We start from the raw sequence: 20,568 nt of genomic DNA on the forward strand, positions 1-20,568 counted from the left end.
TACAATGCAGAGACTTAAGTTAAAGCTGAGTGTCATATTGAAGATCATCTGGTCCAATCTTTTCATTTTATTGATAAAGAAACAGAGACGTAGAGAGGACAGGTAACTAGGACAGGTAACTAGGTAAATGAACAGCAGAGCCAGTGCTAGTTCTAGTTTCTACTGACCTCTGATGGCAAATGAGTCACCAGAAAAAAGCAGCTGGGCAACAACTCAAAAGGCTCAGCAAATGCCCACTTGTATTGTTTTCTTCTGTTTCCCTTTCTGGAGGCCACAAAGTCAGATTTCTGACATGCAGAATCAAGCGAGAGGCACATAGAACTCTCAGAGGAAGTGGATGACAGATTTTCTCCTCTTCTCTTTGTAAAAGCATACTAGATGCAATGCTTTTCTTGGGCACAGAAACTAAGAAGAGCACCAATCAGCTTACCTGAGCAGCAACTCTGTAGACGTCTTGCCTGTTGCCACGGTTACATGTGTAGGCAAATACTTTCACATCACCCTTTTCTTTGATTATTCGACACGTTTCCATGTTGCCTTCTTCGTTAATGTCCCATAGAACTAAAATGGCTCCAAGGCTGGCAAATGTTATGGCCAATAACCTCCCAAGTCCACTTCCAGCGCCTGTTATAAGGACAATCTCTCCAGCAACATTCTTTTTCTTCTTGGGAATTATCCTGTAAACTAAAGATTCTAAAAAATAATATAGAAAATTTCCCCAAAATATGGAGGTGTCCAAAATCGTATTCATGTTGATTCACTGAAGAAAGGAATGTCTTAATTAGGAAAGAGGTAACTGATAAATTCATGACATTATCACAACAATTGCAAAACACGTAAAGCACTTAGTCCAAGGGAACTTACCTTTGAGACATCAGTTCTTCAAAATACAAATTTCTGCAACAACTGCTACCATCTTTGAATGCTTAAATTATATAAATAATGAGTATGAAAATATTTTATGTTAACAAGAATCTTTCCAACTTACAGGGTGCTTTCTTACAGGTAATCTAATTTGACCTACAGGTAGATCGCATGTTACTAGGAGAGCTTCATAGTGAAGGACATAAGATCTTTGAGTATCGACTTGCCCAACTTTATGTGACTTGCACACCAAGACTTTGGATTCTTAGTCCAGTCAGTTTTCTATTACATGAACTCGATTCATGATCTCATATCTAATAGAAATTTGCTTTTCATTAAGAAGTTGTTCAATAACGTAGAAATAATATTTATTGTAATACAAATAAAGTCTTTTTATGTTTTCACATGATATTTGTAATATCCCTCTGAGAGAGTCAAACCAGGTACAGTTATTACTGGTTTATTGTGAAGACCTGAGACTAAAATGATTGAGTGGATTTATTCATGGTCTCATAGCCAGCTGATAAAATAGGGAATATCAGGATCGGGGACAGAGGTCTCCTGCATGCAGTCCAGGCCTTTACCATTAGAACAGGCTTTTTCTGGAGCTAATGTGCCCTTTGCCGAGACCCATCTTTTAAAAAATAAAATAATGGAGCATTTTTTGTTTTTGGTGACACTTCCTTGATTTTTGATAATCACATTGTTACACTTGAACATTCTTACACGATCATTTCTGTAGAAGTTAGATGTGGACATCTATATAAACCCACATTAAAGCAGATCACAGCTCCTACCTACACTGTTGGCGGGAAAGTAAGTTGGTGCAGCCACTATGGAAAACAGTATGGAGGTTCCTCCGAAAACTAAACATAGAACTACCATGTGATCCAGCAATCCCATTCCTGGGCATATACCTGGAAAAAACTATAGTTCATAAAGATACATGCAACCTTATATTCACAGCGGCACTCTTCACAATTGCCAAAGCATGGAAACAACCTAAATGTCCATCAACAGATGAATGGATAAAGATGTGGTAATATGTGCAATGGAATACTACTCAGCCATAAAAAAAACAAAATAATGCCATCTGCAGCAACATGGATGTAACTGGAGATTATCATACTAAATGAAGTAAGTCAGACACAGAAAGACAAATACCATATGATATCGCTTATATATGGAATCTAAAATATGGCACAAATGAACCTATCTACAAAACAGAAACAGATTCACACACACAGAGATCAGACTTGTGGTTGCCAAGGGGGAGAAGGGGAGGGAGAGGGATGGATTGGGAGTTTGGGATTGGTAGATGCAAACTATTACATTTAGAATGGATAAACAGCAAGGTCCTACTGTAGAGCACAGGGAACTATATTCAATATCCTGTGATGAACCATAATGGAGAAGAATATGAAAAAGAATGTATATATATGTATAACTGAGTCACTTTGCCATACAGGAGAGATTGCTGCAATATTGTAAATCAACTATACTTAAATAAAAAAAAAAAAACCAAAAAAACAGACCACAGCTTCTTGAGGAAATAACAAACACTAGCACCATAATAATAATAATAACAACAGCAATACATTTGGACTCTTCCTACACACCAGGCAAGTTCTAAGTGTTCTGCATGCGTCGATTCATTTAACTCTTCCAAGGGCTGCCCTGTTTTACAGTTGAGAGGCCAGAGTTACTAAGAGGCTAAGCCAACTAGCCCACGGTCACAGTTAAAAATAATGAGGATGGAATTTGAAACCACACAGTGACTTCCCAGCCAAGGTCCAGATGACAAGAGATATAACAACAAAAACAAAAATGCAAAAGTTGAGTCTGGTAAAAAGAATTATTTTTGCATTAGATCTACTTCATTTTAAGTCAGTGAGGAATTAACTTTGAGATGTCTCTGGGACCCAAGTGAGGATGCCAGAAGACCCAGGCTACTTTCATCTTGCTGTCAGTCCTGACCAGCCAGAACTTTCCACCGAGAAAAGACATAAAAGAGCATTACTGCAAGAACACTGTTATAAATATTTATGTGAATTTCCAAAGGGACACAAAAAGCCCCCAGGAAAGCATCTGGGCCTTCATTGGATTAAATGAGTATGTACTGAACCTGAGTCACTTTCAAAACATTAGGCATTGAGTTTTAAAAATGTTACATTACGGTCCCTGGCCTTGAGGAGCATGGAGTCCAGTTCTGGAAAATGACAAGTAAACACAGGGTTGCAGAGTGAAAAGTGCTGCAGATAAAATCTGGACAAAGCTTGGTCCCAGGGTTGGGGACAGCGGATGTGTTTCTCAGTAGAGGAGTGAAGAAAGTAGACAGGAGGATTGCATTTGAGTTCTCGCTAGAAGGCTACCTTTAAGACAGAGCAAGAGAAAGGGCATTTCAGATCTCTCCCATTAACCTATTTGCATTTATGAAGAATATTAACTATATCCCTAATGGTATTATCCTAGGAAAAATTTAGAGACTTCCACTTACCTTAATGTTCATCAGGAGTTAATGCAGATGTCAAGTATTCAGTTAGGAAAGAGATCAAGCTATGGAAAATTCTCTCTTCTCCAAGCTTATATAGACTTTACTGGCTTAAGCGCAATCCTGGCAACATGTAGTGTGTTGCAATCATGAAAGGAAACCATATCTTATCATCTAGTAAAAACAAATACAAACACAACAGAGAAGGCATTCTGGATCACAGGGTTCTTATGTGGAGAACAAGAGAAGATTTCAGCTTTCCTCTCCTCCTACTTTTTCTGTAGGAGGAAGTTCATTCTCGAAGTAGATGATTTATCTTGAAAGAAGTTCAAGTAGCTTTCTCTAAAAATTATTAAATTTCAGCAACAGATTGTTATGCTTTGGGACCATTCTGAGGACAATAATTTTGACATTTCTCCAATCATTCATTGTTTAAATGTTCCCTGAACTAAGAGGCCGCACTCTCGGGCCTCGGAAAGCATTCAGTTTTGGAACAAAGGGAAGAAGTACATGTAAGCCCTCGATGTAGGAAGTGCTGGTGAGAAAAGATGATTACTTCCAGGTGGTCCTTGCGCATTCATGGCAACCAGGTTGTTAGGAAAAAAATCATGAACCATTATGATGAGCAAACATTTATCAAGTTCTAAACCGCATCACACCTTTCCATTACCTCGTTTTTATTGTAAGCCTCAAAAAGGCCCTGTGGGGTGAGTATGAGACTCAGGTAGAGACAAAACTCAGCGGCACACAGTTTGTGAGTAGAAGTGGGACTTGAACGCAGACTGTGATTCCGGAACTTCTGCCCCTTTGGCCACCACACATTTAACTTCCCATTCAGTAAACTGGACTTTGAATCACAAGGACCTTCTTTCATTTTTCAGGCCCTCCTGAGCCCGTCGGGTTAAAAGGTTGTCTGTGAGCATGGAATATGTATTTGTAGAAATCTCCGACTCTCAGGGATGTTAAAAATATTGAAATAACCCATATAACAGAAGCATTTGGTAAACTGTAAAGTGCCGCGCAAATATTGATTTTTATCATTTGCATCAGCAAATTTTGGGTGACGACGCTGAATCTGCAGCCAGTCATCGGTGAGGATACCCGTCAGGGAGGTATGGAAAGCTTTTCTTTACTGCGGAGGGTGTGCTTGCGCTGTGACCTTGCTGAGTGGGGCTTGGGAGCTGGGTTTGCACAGGATTTCATCTGAGTCGTAATCCTCATGTTAGCTGTTGGTGAATGAAGGCCCTGTTGCAAGGTCAAACGCATGCAGTCGCCTGAGTGCACAGAGGCGCCCACAAGTACCAGCCCCTGGGCTCTTTCTTGGCTTTCTCCGCTGTCCTTGCACCACCTTTTCCCTCACCTCGCCCAGAGTGAGCAAAACCAGAAAAGAAAAAAGACCCTGGAGATGAGAACAGAATTACCTCATGCCCTTATCTGGGAAACAGCACTAAATTATGCCCAGAGAAACTGGCTCTCAGCAGCGAGAGCCTAATATTTGCTCCTAAGTGGCCAAGAAGCCCAAATCTTATCTGCAGAAACATTGAACTCCAGTGGCACAAGAGTCCTCCTTACAGGGGATGAAGCAACAGAGCTCAGGTGGGCAGCTAGACGCTGTCTTTTTAAATGATTTTGGTTTTACGTGTCTTCCCACACCTTCTGCTGTCTCTACGGCTCTCAGATAAAGGCGTGTCAACTGTGAGAATCCGCCTGAGTTTCACCCACTTTGACCTTACCGCAGCGGGTGATATACATCCTAAACTTTCGAATCCCACAGTGACCTGAAGTGAAGGTGTGCCCTGTGAAGGGACATGTTTAACGTGATTTGCAGGCTTAAGCCCTCCTGAAGGTGTCCTGAAATTTTACTTCTACTCAGTTAGGAAAGTGGGAAACAGCGTTTGACGCATCTCAGCATCTCGATGATCAGAATGCATCATTTCCCCCCAATTTTTATTATGAAAAATTTTCCAACACACATAAAACTTGACTTGTACATAAGTGTTCCAAGAACCTACACAAAGACAATTTTAACATTTTACCATATTTTCTTTTTACCTCCTTCACTCTGGGTGAACTATTTCAACGTACGCTGCAGGCATGAGCCTTCACTACAAGTACCGTGCACTCATCTCCTGAGGAGGAAGTTACCATACATAACCACAGTAAAATGATCACACCTCATGAAATTAATATTAATGCTATAACGTCATCTAACACGGATCTATATTTAAATTTGCCCACTTGTCCCAAAGATCCAATTAAATTTTATACACTGCTTATGGCTGTCATACCCCTTTAGTAATTTTCACCTAGGATAGCTCTGTCCATCTCAAAAATTTTTGAAAAATATATAGTCACTGACTTTTTGAAAAGTCTAGGCCAGGTGTCTTATAGAATGTCTTATAATTCTCTATTTGTCTGTCTTTTCTCATGGTGTCATTTAACTTGACCTCCATCCCCTGTATTTTTTGCAAACTTTAAGTTAGATTTAGAGCCTTGATGATATTCAGTTTAAACATTTTTGGCAAGAAAACATCATACATTCTGTTGAACACTTCCTACTGCAACCTGGCGTAATGTCTAGTGTCAGGCTGTTCTACCACCAGAGATGTTAAATTTGGTCCCCAGGAGAAGGTGGCACCACAAGCTTTCTCCATTGAAAAGGCATATTTCTCCTTTACAATTCATAGTGGTCTGGGGGATGGCACCTGGGCACCCTGGGACTATATTGCTTCCCACAATCTTTTACTTACTGATTTTTAAAAATATATAGATTTTAGTTTTTAGAGCAGTTTTAGGTTAATACCAAAATTGAGTGGAAAACACAGAATGTTTCCGTATATTCCCTCCCCTGCCACACAAACACTTCCCCCACTACCAACATCTGCACCAGATGGTACCCTGGTTATAATCGATCAGCCTGCATTGACATGTCATTCTCACCCCAAGTCCATAGTTTACATTAGGGTTCATTCTATTCTTGGGTTTTGACAGATGTATAGTGACATGTATCCACAATTACAGTATCATCCAAAGTAGTTTCACTGTCCTGAAAATCCTCTGTATTCATCCCTCCCTCCTCCAACCCCTGATCTTTTTATTGTATGCATAGTTTTGCCTTTTCCAGAATGTCATAGAGTTGGAATCATACAGACTGTAGTCTTTTCAGATGGACTTTTTTTACTTAGTACTATAGTATGCATTTAAGTTTCCTCTGTTTTTTATGGTTTGAGAGTGCATTTCTGTTTTTATTGTTTTATTTTATTTTTAAATTTTAATTTTATATTGGAGCATAGTTGATTCATGATGTTGTGTTAGTTTCAGGTATACAGCAAAGTGATTCAGTTATACATATACATGTATCTATTCTTTTTCAAATTCTTTTCCCATTTCTTTTTTTTTTATGTATAGATTTTTAGTTTCTTTTTTAAAAAATGTATTTATTGATTGATTTTTGACTGTCTTGGGTCTTTGTTGCTGTGCACAGGCTTTCTCTAGTTGTGGTGAGCTTGGGCTACTCTTTGTTGCAGTGTTCGGGCTTCTCATTGCGGTAGCTTCTCTTGCTGCAGAGCATGGGCTCTAGGCGTGTGGGTTTCAGTAGTTGTGGCTCATGGGCTCAGCAGTTGTGACACACGGGCTTAGTTGCTCCACGGCATGTAGGGTCTTCCCAGACCAGACCTCGAACCTGTGTCCCCTGCATTGGCAGGTGGATTCTTAACCATGTGCCACCAGGGAAGCCCCGCATTTCTTTTTATTGTGGAATAATATTCCATTGTCTGGATACACCGCAGTTTATTTATCCATTTACCCATTGAAGGACACCTTAGTTTCATCTTATTTGACAAATATGAGTGAGGCTGCTAAAAACATCTGTGTGCGACTTTTTCTGTGGACATAAATTTTCAGTTCCTTTGGATAAATACCAAGGAGTGTGATTGCTGGATTGTATGGTAAAAGTATGGTCAGTTTTTTTTTTTAATTCTTATTTACTTTTATTTATGGCTGTGTTGGGTCTTCGTTTCTGTGCGAGGGCTTTCTCCAGTTGCAGCAAGCGGGGGTCACTCTTCATCGTGATGCGCGGGCCTCTCACTATCGCGGCCTCTCTTGTTGCGGAGCACAGGCTCCAGACGCGCAGGCTCAGTAGTTGTGGCTCACGGGCCCAGTTGCTCCGCGGCATGTGGGATCTTCCCAGACCAGGGCTCGAACCCGTGTCTCCTGCATTGGCAAGCAGATTCTCAACCACTGCGCCACCAGGGAAGCCCAAAGTATGGTCAGTTTTATGAGAAACTGCGAGACTGCACCATTTTGCGTCCCCATCGGCAATGAATGAGAGTTCCTGTTGTTCCACACGTTCGCCAGCACTGAGTGCTGTCAGTGTCTACATCTTAGCCATTTGAATAGGTGTGGGTGCACTCAGCGATTTTAACCTCCACTCATGACCCTTGCCTGAGTCAATGTTTATACTGGGGCTTGCAAAATGGTGAATTTCTAATTTAGCATCCCTTACTACATTTATTAAATAGGCTTCTTCTGTAACAGGAAACATTTTGCCATGTTTCTTTCTTTTTTTTTTAATCTCTCTTTCACAGTGGGGAATTCTAAAGAAAAGAATGACTCTCTTGCCCATGTAGCTTTAGCATGCTTTGTGCCCCCCTTGGACTCACGGAAAGCTACGTGAAGACTGACTGTTACTCCATCATATTTTGTATTCCCCATAAAACCTAGCCCAATGCCTTGCATATAACAAGTACTCAGTAATTATTTGTTGAATTGAATTGAATTGAATAATGAGCTTCAAATGTTATTATGGCTGTGATCAATAAACTCTCAACGTATTTTCAAGGTCTTGGAAAATAGAAAATGACATGAAAGAAATATATGATAGCAGAAGAGATATATTTTGAAGTATAATAACAAATTTTTATTGAGTATAGTTGATTTACAATGTTGTGTTAGTTTCTGCTGTACAGCAAAGTGAATCAGTTATACATATACATATATCCACTCTTTTTTAGATTCTTAAGTCAGACAGAGAAAGACGAATATCGTATGATATCGCTTATATGTGGAATCTAAAAAAATGATATAAATGAACTTATTTACAAAACAGAAATAGAATCACAGACGTAGAAAAAAAACCTATGGTTACAAGGGGGGAAAGAGGAGGGAGGGATAAATGGGGAGACTGGGATTGACACGTACACACTACTACATATAAAATAGAGAACTAATAAGGACCTACTGCATAGCACAGGTGCTGCTCTATAAATGTAGATACACGTACAATGGCTAAGTGTTCCTGGACTAGAATGGTAACTCCCCAAAGTCATTGGGATTTCAGGCTCCTTCTGTCCTTTGAGTCTGTCTTTTCAGGCCTGGCTTCAGTATTTACTGGTTTCTTGCTGTGAGCCGGTGTTCCAAATCATCATTTTGCTTTCTGCCCTAATTAGCATCACCAAAGCGCTGTGTGTCCATCCCTGGGGCTGTGCAAGCCACTGCCCCTGCTCCGGCCATGGACCAAGGAGCCCCGGGGAGCCCACCGCCCAGCTCCAGAGGAGGCCTGAGCTCAATGAGGGGGTCTCCTCCGTGCCTCTGGACACGGCTGAGCAGAGGAGGGAGGCCTCCAGAAGCTCAAAGCATGTTTTCTCACTCATTTGTTTGGTTTTTCTAGATTCCACATCTAAGTGATAACAACATTGTCTGTCTTTCGACTTATTTCACTTAGCATAATACCCTGCAGTCCATCCATGTTGCTGCAAATGGCAAAACTTCATTCTTTTTAATGGCTGAGTAATATTCCATCGTGCATGTGTATATATATGCCACATCTTCTTCATCCATTCACCTGTTGACACTTAAGTTGCTTCCATATCTTGGCTACTGTAAATAATGCTGCTGTGAATGTAGGGGTGCATGTATCTTTTTGAATTAGTGTTTTCATTTTCTTTGGCTATATACCCAGGAGTGGAACAAATGAATGGATATAACAAAACAGAAACAGACTCACAGATATAGAGAAGAAACTAGTGGTTACCAGTAGGGAGAGGGAAGGGGGAGGGGCAAGATGGGGTAGGGGATTAAGAGGTACAAACTACTGTGTATAAAATAAATAAGCCACAAGGACATATTGTGCAGCACAGGGAATATAGACAAAATTTTATAGTAACTATAAATGGACTATAATCTATAAAAATAGTGAATCACTATGTTTTACATGGAAACTAATATAATATTGTAAATCAACTATACCTCAATTAAAAAAAAGTTTTTTCTTTCCCAGGTTCAGGTCTCCATCAGTGCCTTCAAAGGCTTATCTAGCAATGCAAAGCCCTGAATTTGAGGCTTTGTTCTGGTTAAGTAATTTTTCCTCCTTCTTTCACTTGGATTGGACAATAAACCTGGGAGGCTCAGAACCTCCCACGAGGAATGCTGCCTCGGGCAATGTTTCAGTTCCAGAGGGCATCCGGGGACAGCCTCTAAGGTTACAGAAGCGGCGCCTTGGGAGGAGAGATTGCGCTTGAGGAAAAACCTAGAAGCAACCTTATCAGAGCCTCTTTAGGAAGAGCCTTGCCCTAGGCCTGGGGTAGGGATGCAGCAGGCAAAACATCAGAGGCAGAAAGCGAGAAGAGGGGTCTGAGAAATGGAATGTCGCCTGACATATCACTAAACAAAGGATGTCACGGCCATCAGCCATTATGGTCAGCTGCTGAGCCCTGAGGAAACTCCGGAAGGAAAGAACACCTGCCATCTAGCAGCCATCAGACTGCAACCACTCCCTAGGTGAGCCCTGTGGAAACTCAGGATGAGAAAGCACAGGATACTGGCCCCAGAGAGCTGAGGTGCATGTCAAAGGAATGATTTCAGTGAGCCCAGACTCTTGCATCTTCCCACACAGAGAAAAGTGCTAAATTCCTTAACTTGACATATCTGGTTTTATTTAATTAACAGTAATCTTTTGAAGTTCAGACTACCTGCCCTTTGTTGCAAAACTCCTATATAACCTGGCTCCTCCCCTCGCCTCCTCAACTTGAGATGCTGCCTCTGGGCTTGAAGTCCTAAAAATTCCCGCAGAATAAAACGCCAACTCTCAACTTCTAGGTTGTGCATATTTTTAAAAAGTCAACAGGTCTAAACCCAGCCAAGCCTGTCTCCCATCCAAGATGAGCCACCCTCCCAGGGGACCCCGCTTGCTCCCCGTTTCGGCCCGCTGGGCTTCCAGCAGCTTGAGCAGGGCTTGGGATGTGCATGTAGGGCTCTTTAAATTGAAAGTGTAATAACATCAAATCAAATTAAAAAATCAAAAATTCAGTTCTCAGTTGCACCAGCCACATTTAAAATGCTTAATTGGGATTGACATATATACACTAATATGTATAAAATGGATGACTAATAAGAACCTGCTGTATAAAAAAATAAATAAAATAAAATTCAAAAATTCAAAAAAAAAAAAAAAAGCTTAATGGCTCCATACGGCTGGTGGTTACCTTGTTGGATAACAGAGATGTTCACCACTCACCATTCTAGGGTCTTTTAAAGTTGAGGAAGACCTGCTTGACAGGAAGAGGGCAGGCCGGTGGGGGAGACGTTTATTGCCTTCCATAAACAGCTGCTTCTGAAATGAAGCAATTTTAACAACAGAAAGACTCTTGGGATTCTTTTCCTGGAGTTCTGTTTAGGCTTTAACTCTGCTCTGTTCTCACATTAGTTTTTTGACCAAAACCTGGTTTACCTGGACGCCCCCCCTATTTGTGACTGTTAAGAAAGAAGACAACAGGCCCCCAATAGAGTCACTCATGCTAAGTCCCCCATGACCAAACCGAGACTTAACTACATTTTGGGTTCCCCCAGAAATGGAATGTGAGCCCAGTCAATCGGGAATCACCTGATTAGCACTAGTGGGGTCATTTGTCTGCCAGACCCCTGGCATCCCCTAAAGGAAAGTGTCCGCTTTTTCCAGCATAACTTCGTTGTCCCTGCTCCCTTCTGCCTATACAAGTCTTTCACCTTGTGCAGCTCCTTGGAGCGCCTTTCTATCTGCTGGATGGGATGCTGCCCGATTCAAGAATCACTAAATAAAGCCAATAAGATCTTTAAAATTTACTCAGTTGAATTTTGTTTTTTAAACATGACCAAGCATAATGCTGCAGTCATACCAGTAAATTTTTTTTAATTAAAAAAAATAGCCTTTTTTCGTAAACTGCCTTTATGAAAGCAGTTATTGAGGATTAGCAAAAGTAAGAAAATAAGACAACTATATCCCAAATTTGTCACTGTTAGCGCCCTGTGTTGTAAATGTAGATGTGTGTATGTTCACACACACAATATGCCAATAACATCATTCCAGAAAATTTGCTTTGTAACTTCTTTTAAGTTAATGACCTCCAATTTTTTTACACCCTGCTGAGCAACCAGTCTGTATTTGAATTTCTCCAATGGACTCCTAAATGTCTTTTCCAGCAGTTTATCTGGGTTTTTAGCCCTCCGGTACAGAAACATGCAGTGCATCTGTTGCTTTGCCCATGTGTCCCTTTGAATTTAGCACAAGTCCTGCCTGCATTGGTGGAGAATAATTAATGCTAGCTATTGCAGCTAACAAAGCTGAAGTCAACAAAGCCAACAAAGGTTACGTGGCCCTCCCTTCCCCTGTGTTGGCTGTCTAGATCTGGGTGATGGCCTCCAAGAGAGGAACCGAGAAGGGCCACTGGCTCCTAACTGTCTTGGACCAGAATTGACACCCTCACAGGCCACATGGTCCCAACCTAATGGCGAGGGAAGTTGGAAAATGTAGGGGATCATCTGGAACTGCAAGCGAGCACGTCTCTGCCCTAAGCTTCTCCTTTTTAAGCCCCCGACCTGTCATGCTGAAGAGGCCCAGGTGCTATCCTGTGGATGTCACATCTTTCAGTTTTTCTGGTGCAGTTTAAGTGGTCCTTCTATCTCCTGTATTTCCTACAAACTACAAGTTAGATGCAGAAGCTTAAAGGTTGTAAAGGAAAAAAAATCTTCTACCTCCCGGGTAGGGAAAAGTCCAGTTCTTCCCTAGTCTAAGTTTCTTCCCTGTGAGTCTCTTTTATTACTCACACAAAACAGTACATTTCTGGTCACCAAGCGTGTGGAGGTCTTTCCCCCATCAATCGATTCTCCAAGATACCAGCTGGGCGTCTTATAATTTAATTCAATTCTGACACCAACTACCCTGAGATGGCATCAGATTCCCACGTTAAGAGCTCAGTTCCACAGGACTGCCCACTCCGCTGCCACCGCACTTCAGATGCAAGCTGCAAGCCCAGGTGACCCGTACTTCTGACCAGCCGGCTGTAGGTCAGAGGTCCCCATGACCACCTCCTTGGGTTCCATTGATTTGCTAGAGCAGCTCACAGAACTCAAGGAGATGCTTACTTACATTTACCGGTTTATTGAAGGATATGATAAAGGATACAGAAGAATAGCCAGAGGAAGAGATAGGCTGAGGTCTGGAAGGGTCCCAGGTTCAGGACTTGGGGTACATCGGCCTCCCAGTACCTACCGGGGATGTGTTCATCCACCTGGAAGTTCCCTGAACGCCATATCGTTGGGGTTTTAGGGAGGCTTCCTCACATAGGCATGATCAATTATTAACTCAGTTCCTAGCCCCTCTCCTCTCTCTGGAGGATGGGAGGGAAGCTGAAAATCCTAAACTTCTAATCTTGGCTTTTGGTCTTTCCTGTGACCAGCCCTTTTCCAGGAGCCCACCCAGAACTGCCACAGCAGAACAAAGATGCGCCTAGTGTTCTTATCGCTTCGGAAATTACATGAGTTTTAGGAGCTCTGTGCCAGGAACTGCGGGCAGAGAACAATATATATTTTCTATTATCTCGCAGGACATACGTTAAACATTTTTATCTAGACAAATGATAGGCAATGTGCAATTTGTATTATATCACATCAGGAAATTTAAATATCTGAGATGGTCTGCTGATGAGTGAAATGCGCCTTTGGTTACTTTATTAGACAGTTACATTTTCCCGTTTATGAATAGTAAAAATACACCTAATACATTTAATCTTGACATAATTTTTGTATGAGTCAGTAATCTTGTTAGGTGTTGCAGAATGATGATTTTCTAATTCGATCATTCCTTATGCTTTGTTAGCTAGCTTTTTCTGCAAAGATTTGTCTTCATTTGGTTTCCCTGAAATACAGTGCCTACTGGAAATGCTTAGTTATTTCTCTTTAGTCACTGATTTTCTAAGGAGTTGGTTTATTAGATGCCTCAAATAGAGGCTGTTTTCCAGTTCTCTCTGTTTTTAAATTGAAATTTGATTAAGTAGATTCATATGCAGTTGTAATAAATAACACAGAGAGATTCCTGGGTACCCTTTACCGAGTTTCTTACCATGGAAACCACTGTACAATATCATAGCTGAGATGGTGACATTTATACAATCTACCTCATCTTACTCAGATTCCCCAAATTTTGCTTGTACTCATTTGTGAGTGTGAGTGTGTGTTTCTGTGTATATGTGCATTTAGTTTTATACAGTTTTCTCACATATATTTACACCACAGTCCAGACACTCGCTACAAGGATCCCCTGAAATTGCCCATTTGTAACGACACCCACCACGATCCCACACCCCATCACCTCCTCCTGATCCCTACCCCTGACAATCCCTGATCTGTTCTCCATTTCTAGAACGTTGGCATTTCGAAAATGTCATATCAAGGAAGTCGTACAGTATGTAACGTTTTGGGACTTTTTTTCACTTAGCGTAATTCCCTAGCAATTTATCCAATTTGTCACATGCATCAGTAGTTCAGATTCTCTTATTTTGGGGGATTATTATAGACTCATACATTTTCATTGGTTAAATGCACTTGAATCTACTAAACTCATTAATATTTTTGAGGCTGAAATTGTCACCACTTTGATGTGTGGGGTCACCTCCCAACTGGTGCCTAAATACTTTTTATATGGCCCCATCATTTTAAAACAATACATTTATTTATTAAAGTATGCTGTTATTACCAAAAAGTGCACATCATAAATGTATGGTTTAGTGGATCTTCAGAAGAACACAAAGTTAAGATCAGGAAAAAGAAAATTACCAGCCCTTTAAATCCTTTGTATGCCCACTCCTAGTCATTATTCCCCAAACCCCACTGGCCTGACACCACAGTCCTGTTTTGGGACTTTATGTAAATGGAATTTTACAGCATGTATTTTTTTTTTTTTTGATGGTGGCCATTCTGACCAGTGTGAGGTGATACCTCATTGTAGTTTTTTTTTTTTCACACACACACACACACACTGTATTTTATTTTTACACGAGATAAATAGACTGACACCAAGCATTGTACATGAATGACCACACCAAAAGCAACAATGATTGCAATTACCAAACATGAAACACACTCATACTATACAACATGTATTTTTGCTGTTGTTCTTTCTGTCTTCTTTTGCTCAAAATTAAGTTCATGAAACTCATGTTGTTGCCTATAGTGGTAGCTTGTTCATTTTCATTGCAGTATAATACTCAGTTGTGTCAACGTACCATTCTACTACTGATGGACATTTGAGTTGTTACCAGGTTTGGATACTACAAACAACGCTGTGAACATTCTTATACATGTCTTTGGGTGCACATAAATATGAATTTCTGTTGGATAAGAACTGAAGAATAGAATTGCTCAATCAAAGAGCATGTGTATATTGTGGTTTAGGAAATATTGCCAAAGAGTTTTACAAAGAAATTGTACCAACTTATATGTCTGCCAGGTTTGAGAGTTCCAGTTGCCCTGTATCCTGACTAGCACTTGGTATTGTCTGTCTTTTAAATTTTAGCCATTCTGGTAAATGCAGGCGGTCTTCTGATACACGTGGATTTTAGTTACCACAGTTGAGCTAAACCACACTAGTCCCCCCAAAACATTGTTCAAATTTCAGTTATCATGGATATCAACTGTGAGTAACTGCATAAAACACAGACTCGGTTGCTAGCTCTTGAGTCTGAAAATCATTACATAAAAAACAGATGAGCATCGTGGTCTGTGACCGATCATAGTCTTTTCATAGTCTGTTGGTGATGAGTCACTGTGTATCTATTATTCATTTCCCACGTAGACAGCAAAGTATGTAGTTGTGTTACCTCCTTGTCTCCCAGTGATTAACTCACATGATATTTTATATAGATAGATAATCAAAAGAGAGGATTGGCCAAAAAAGATTAAAGTACAGCAAAGAAATGAAAACTGGTAACATCAAAAGTAAATTAGATGTGATTAGAAGATTTGAAAAGGATGACAGTAAAGTGAAGGTAGGACAAGACCTAGGCCTGCGTGGAGCTGGGTACAAACCATATTGAAACACTCTGTGAATAGAAAACCAAGGTAAAGAGGCTTCAGTATCTTTTAATTTAAATTGCACAATGAATAGAGAGCTGCTTATGGTTGAAATGGAGTGTTTACTTCTACTCTGGAATGAAGACTGTAAAAAAGAAAAACTCAAGCATTTTGGCTGGCAGACAAGCTAAAGTGTTGAATTGCCACATTGAAAGAAAACAGTAATTACAAGGAGACTGAAGGAGACCCCTTATGCTAGTATGGGCTGGTTTCATCGTTTCAGCAGCTGGCATGAATTAGCAGATGTGAAGTGATCTGGTGACCCTGCTAAAGCAGGCTAGGATGCTACCGTGAAATTTGTACCCATATTCTAAGAGTTAGTTAAGGCAGGTGGTAGTGATGGTCATCAGATATTTATTGTTGATCAGACAAGTCTTTTTTTAGAAGGTGTAATGGGTCGAAAGGTGGCCCCAAAGATACGTCCCACCCTAATCCCTGCAGCCTTTGAATCTTAATATGGCGGAAGTTGTGATTACATAGAGATGTTGAGAGGAGGAGATTTAGCCTATGTAAACCTGGGTGGGCCCAAAATGCAATCACATATATGCTTATAAGAGAAAGGCAGAGGGAGTTTCAGGGCAGACACCCAGAGGAGGACAGACAGACATGCAGAGAAGAGGCTGAGATAGGAGGCGATGTGACCTCAATGGCAGAGACTGGAGTGACATGGCCACAAGCCAAGGATCGCTTGGAGCCAACAGAAGCTGGAAAAGGCAAGGAAGGCATTCTCCCCTAGAGCCTCATGGATGGAGCACGGACTTCTGGCCTCAGAACAGGAAGCCGCTCCAATGAGAAAGTTGGTGCTGCAAAACAGTGTGGCTTTGGACGTGTGGACAGCCCCGTAGGGAGGGACGTGTGCCTTAATCAGGCAGGAATGTTGTATATACACCGTCATATGAATCCAACATGACTGGTTTGCTCTCCCAGATGAAAACAGTCATTAATCAAATAGATACGATTTCCTTTGCTGAAGCTTTTACTCCTTGGCTTACTTCCTCCTGGGTAAAAGGGGAACCGTATTTCTTAGTATTCTTTCATGTTTGGGAGGAATCCTTTGATCTTACTGCTGCTTACATTGTTGCTGTGGGCTTGAGATGCAAGTCACTTCCCGATATCTGGCCCTCCGGTCTACCTAGAAGAATGACAGATAAGATTGCACTGATGGATAAGCTTATACGGTCCCCTACGTACAAACCTTCAAGTTGCGAACTTTCAAAGATGCAAACGTGTGTTCGCATGTCCAATAACGTAAGTTAGTTCACATGTCTGGTGTACATTGTCACATGTGTGCATCCTCTACAAGTGGTTGTGCTTTTGTGTACTTTACTGTACAGTACTGTATAGAGTACAGTAGTTCAGTATCTTTATTTCAACCCCAGGATGTCTGGAAGCAAGTGTAAAACCAGCGGTGATGTAGCTGGTACTGCTAAGAAGTGCCAGGAGTTGGAGGCCCAGAGAAAGGATGAAGACAAACAAGAGGAAGAAGAAGTAACTGAAGAACCAAAGAGATTCACGACACAGGAAATGGCAAGAGGATTTTCTTTATTTGAGGAGGCACTGTTAGTTTTTGAGGCACAGGACTTGAACGTAGAACGGTACATGAAGGTTGCAGCAGCTGTTCAGAATGCAATCCAGTGCTACCATGTCATCTCTGACGAGAAAAAAATAACTACTACCCAGACATCACTGGATCGTTTTTTCAAGAGGGTAGATAGAATTGAAACCAGCAAGGACCCGGAACCTGTGCCATCAGCGTCAGGCGTGAGTGACATTGCAGCTCGCCCTCCGTCTCCTACTGCTGACCATCCTTCAGCTCTACCACCTCCCACCTCCTCTCCCTCCTCCAGTCGGTAACTCTTCCTGCCTGTTCCCTCGATGCCAGCCCCTGGGTGCCAGTTGTTGTACTGTGCTACTGTACTTTTCAAGGTACTGTACTGTAAGATTAAAAATGTTTTCTTTCTTTTTGGTGTTTGTTTTTTTCTGTATGATTTGTGTGATAAGTATTATAAACCTCCTACAGGATAGTACTCTAAAGCTGCTTGTGTTATTTGGGTACCTAGGCTGACTTTGTTGGACTTACGAACAAATTGGACTCACGAATGTGCTCTTGGAATGGAACTCGTTTGTACGTAGGGGACCAACTGTACGGCCTCTCAGAATGTGGGGCTGGAGTGTACGGCTGTTAGCGTTTCTGACACCAACTTGGGCCCTTAGTTTCTGCTGTCCTTCCGCTGACCCGACCCAGGACTGTCCTGTGCAGTGAATCACTTCTCTGCGTCTAGGGCTTTGTAATGAATGGATATTGTTTAATTATCATTAGGACCAGATGGCCTCTATGCTCTGTTAGTCCCCAGACAGTGATGAAGACCTTCCCTGACATATTCCCAGTGCCCATGGGACTAGCTACCCATTCATAAAGCTTGATTAGGGATGCATGTCTTGCTGCTAGGCACCTACCCTCATACCCTAGGTTAACTATCACGTTGTCCCCGTGGCCCCTTGGCGGCGTGGAGGGCAGCTGCGAAAGCTCCTGGGCGGTTGTCCGCCACATCCCACCCTGCGAGTAAGTTACGCTACAAGAAACTGATCCATTGATTTTATGGAGCTGCCCGCCTTGGATTTTGGTCTCAAGATGTCTTCTCAGCTCAGTGGGCATTTTTCATTCCCTCTGTCCTCCAACAGAGAGAATGTATTTCTCTGTGTTAAGCCACCCAGTTTGTGATAATTGGTTATGACATCCCTAGGAAACGAATACAGAAGGCGACTCTGGTAGGTGGAATAATGGCCCCAGAAGGTGCCCACAGGCTTCCCTAGAACCTCTGTGTTATATGGCAAAGGGGAATTAACGGTGCTAATCAGCTGTCCTTAAAACAGAGAGATATTCTGCACTAGTTGGGTGGGCCCAGTTTTATCACAAGGGTCTTTCAATGTGGAAGGGGAGGCAGGAGAGCCAGGAAATTTAAAATTTGAGTTTCTTCGCATCTGCAGCAAATATTCTGCTATGCCTGTATAAAACACTATGTGCTAAAGTCAACTGGGATCAGTCTTTTCCCGTGTGGTTTGGGTTATCAGTTTGATATACAGATAGGTTCATTTGTTTCAGCTTGCTTAAAAGTAAAATCATTTTGAAAAAATTTGGTTTTATATATTTTTTTGGAATAGGTGGTTTGTCTTCGTTATTCAAAAGACAAAATTATACAGAAAAGTCCTGCCTCCAATGAAGCTATGCTTACTCCTACCCTGTTTTTTCTGCTTTCTCTCTTTTTACACACACACACACACACACACACACCTGTGTATATACACACATATATGTACCTATACATAGAATTTTAAAATATGTATTAATTTAATTTAATTTATTTATTTTTGGCTGTGCTGGGTCTTCGTTGCTGCGCGTGGGCTTTCTCTAGTTGCGGCGAGCGGGGGCTACTCTTCGTTGCGGTGCGTGAGCTTCTCACTGCGGTGGCTTCTCTTGTTGCGGAGCATGGGCTCTAGGGCCCGTGGGCTTCAGTAGTTGTAGCTTGTGGGCTCAGTAGTTGTGGCTCATGGGCTTAGTTGCTCTGCAGCATGTGGGATCTTCCCAGACCAGGGATTGAACCCGTGTCCCCTGCATTGGCAGGCAGACTCCTAACCACTGCACCACCAGGGAAGTCCCTATACATAGAATTTTGTAGTATTTGCTTGTTTCTCTTTTTGTGCTTACTTTTACAGATACTAATACTTGTGTTTGCACGTGTGTATTTATATATTCATATTCTTAGCTCTCACTTGTTCTGCACACAGAAATAGCACTGTATATAATGTTTGGTGCTTTGATTTTTTTCCCTTAGAAATGTATCCCAGTGATACTTTCATCTTAGCATAGAGACCTTGCTCTTTTTGTTTGTTTGTTTTTTACTCTGCATAGTATTCCATGGTGTGGATCGTTTCCAATCTTTTGCTATTTCAAACAATGCTGAAACTAATAGCTTTGAATAAATTTCAGCTTATACTTTTTGCAGGCATACCTGAAGGATAGATTACTAGACGTGGGCTTAATGGGTCAAAGGGTAAATGCACTGGATAATGTCAGATATTGCCAAACTCCTGCCTCTAGGTTTGTTTTTCTTCTGTTCCCATGTGTGAAAGTGCTGCTACCCGGGGTGGGCAAGAGTCTACATTGTTAACTTTTGGGATTTTTGAAAATCTGATGAATGAAAAGCAGGGTCCAGGAGTAGTTTTAATTTTCCTTTCTCTAATTATCAGTTGGGTATTTTTTCATTTGTTCAAGAGCCACTTATAATTCTTTGTTTGTGACTTATTATTTATGCTCTTCGTCTATTTTTCTGTAGGATATTGGTTTTTCTTCCTGGTTTTTACTAGCACTTATATATATACTAGTCAGATCCACCCTTTAACTGTGACGAGTGTACAAAATATTTTTTTCTCAGTTTGCCTTCTGTCCTTTGTTTATGATTTTTTTCCATGCATAATTTTTAAAAAGTAGTTGAATTTATCAGTGTTTTATGGTTTCTGAATATTGAGTCATAGCTAGAAAGGTCTACCACAGTCCAACTTTAAAAGTAAAGGAATTCACACATGTTTTCTTCTGATGGTGTATAGTTTTGTTTACTTTTAGGTTTTTGATTATTCAGATCAAGAGATAGGACGCCTCTGGCACAGAACTCAGCAGTTCTAACCACGCTAGGGATGCACTTCCCCTTTGGCTCAACAGTCTCCAATTTATGTTCGTGGTGTGAAGTGTGGGTTCAATTTTACCTTTTTAAATGATTACTGGTCATACCCACAGCATTTCTTTCCAGAGTCCGTTTTAATGCACCCAGTTGAAA

General features: G+C 41.2%; 1 protein-coding gene across 1 annotated transcript in view; it reads right to left on the bottom strand.

Moving 5' to 3' along the window:
• LOC309646598 (short-chain dehydrogenase/reductase family 16C member 6-like) overlaps nucleotides 1-19,229 on the bottom strand; it is a 51,024-nt gene extending 31,795 nt beyond the window's left edge. Inside the window, exon 1 of the mRNA XM_082433117.1 lies at nucleotides 431-19,229. Within this exon, the coding sequence (XP_082289243.1) occupies nucleotides 431-751 (321 nt within the window). The 5' untranslated portion in view covers nucleotides 752-19,229. The remainder of the gene's footprint in view (nucleotides 1-430) is intronic.
• Nucleotides 19,230-20,568: the final 1,339 nt, after the last annotated feature.

The sequence above is a fragment of the Balaenoptera physalus genome (genome assembly GCF_965194825.1).
Source record: "Balaenoptera physalus genome assembly, chromosome: 17".
Classification (NCBI taxonomy): Eukaryota; Metazoa; Chordata; class Mammalia; order Artiodactyla; family Balaenopteridae; genus Balaenoptera; species Balaenoptera physalus.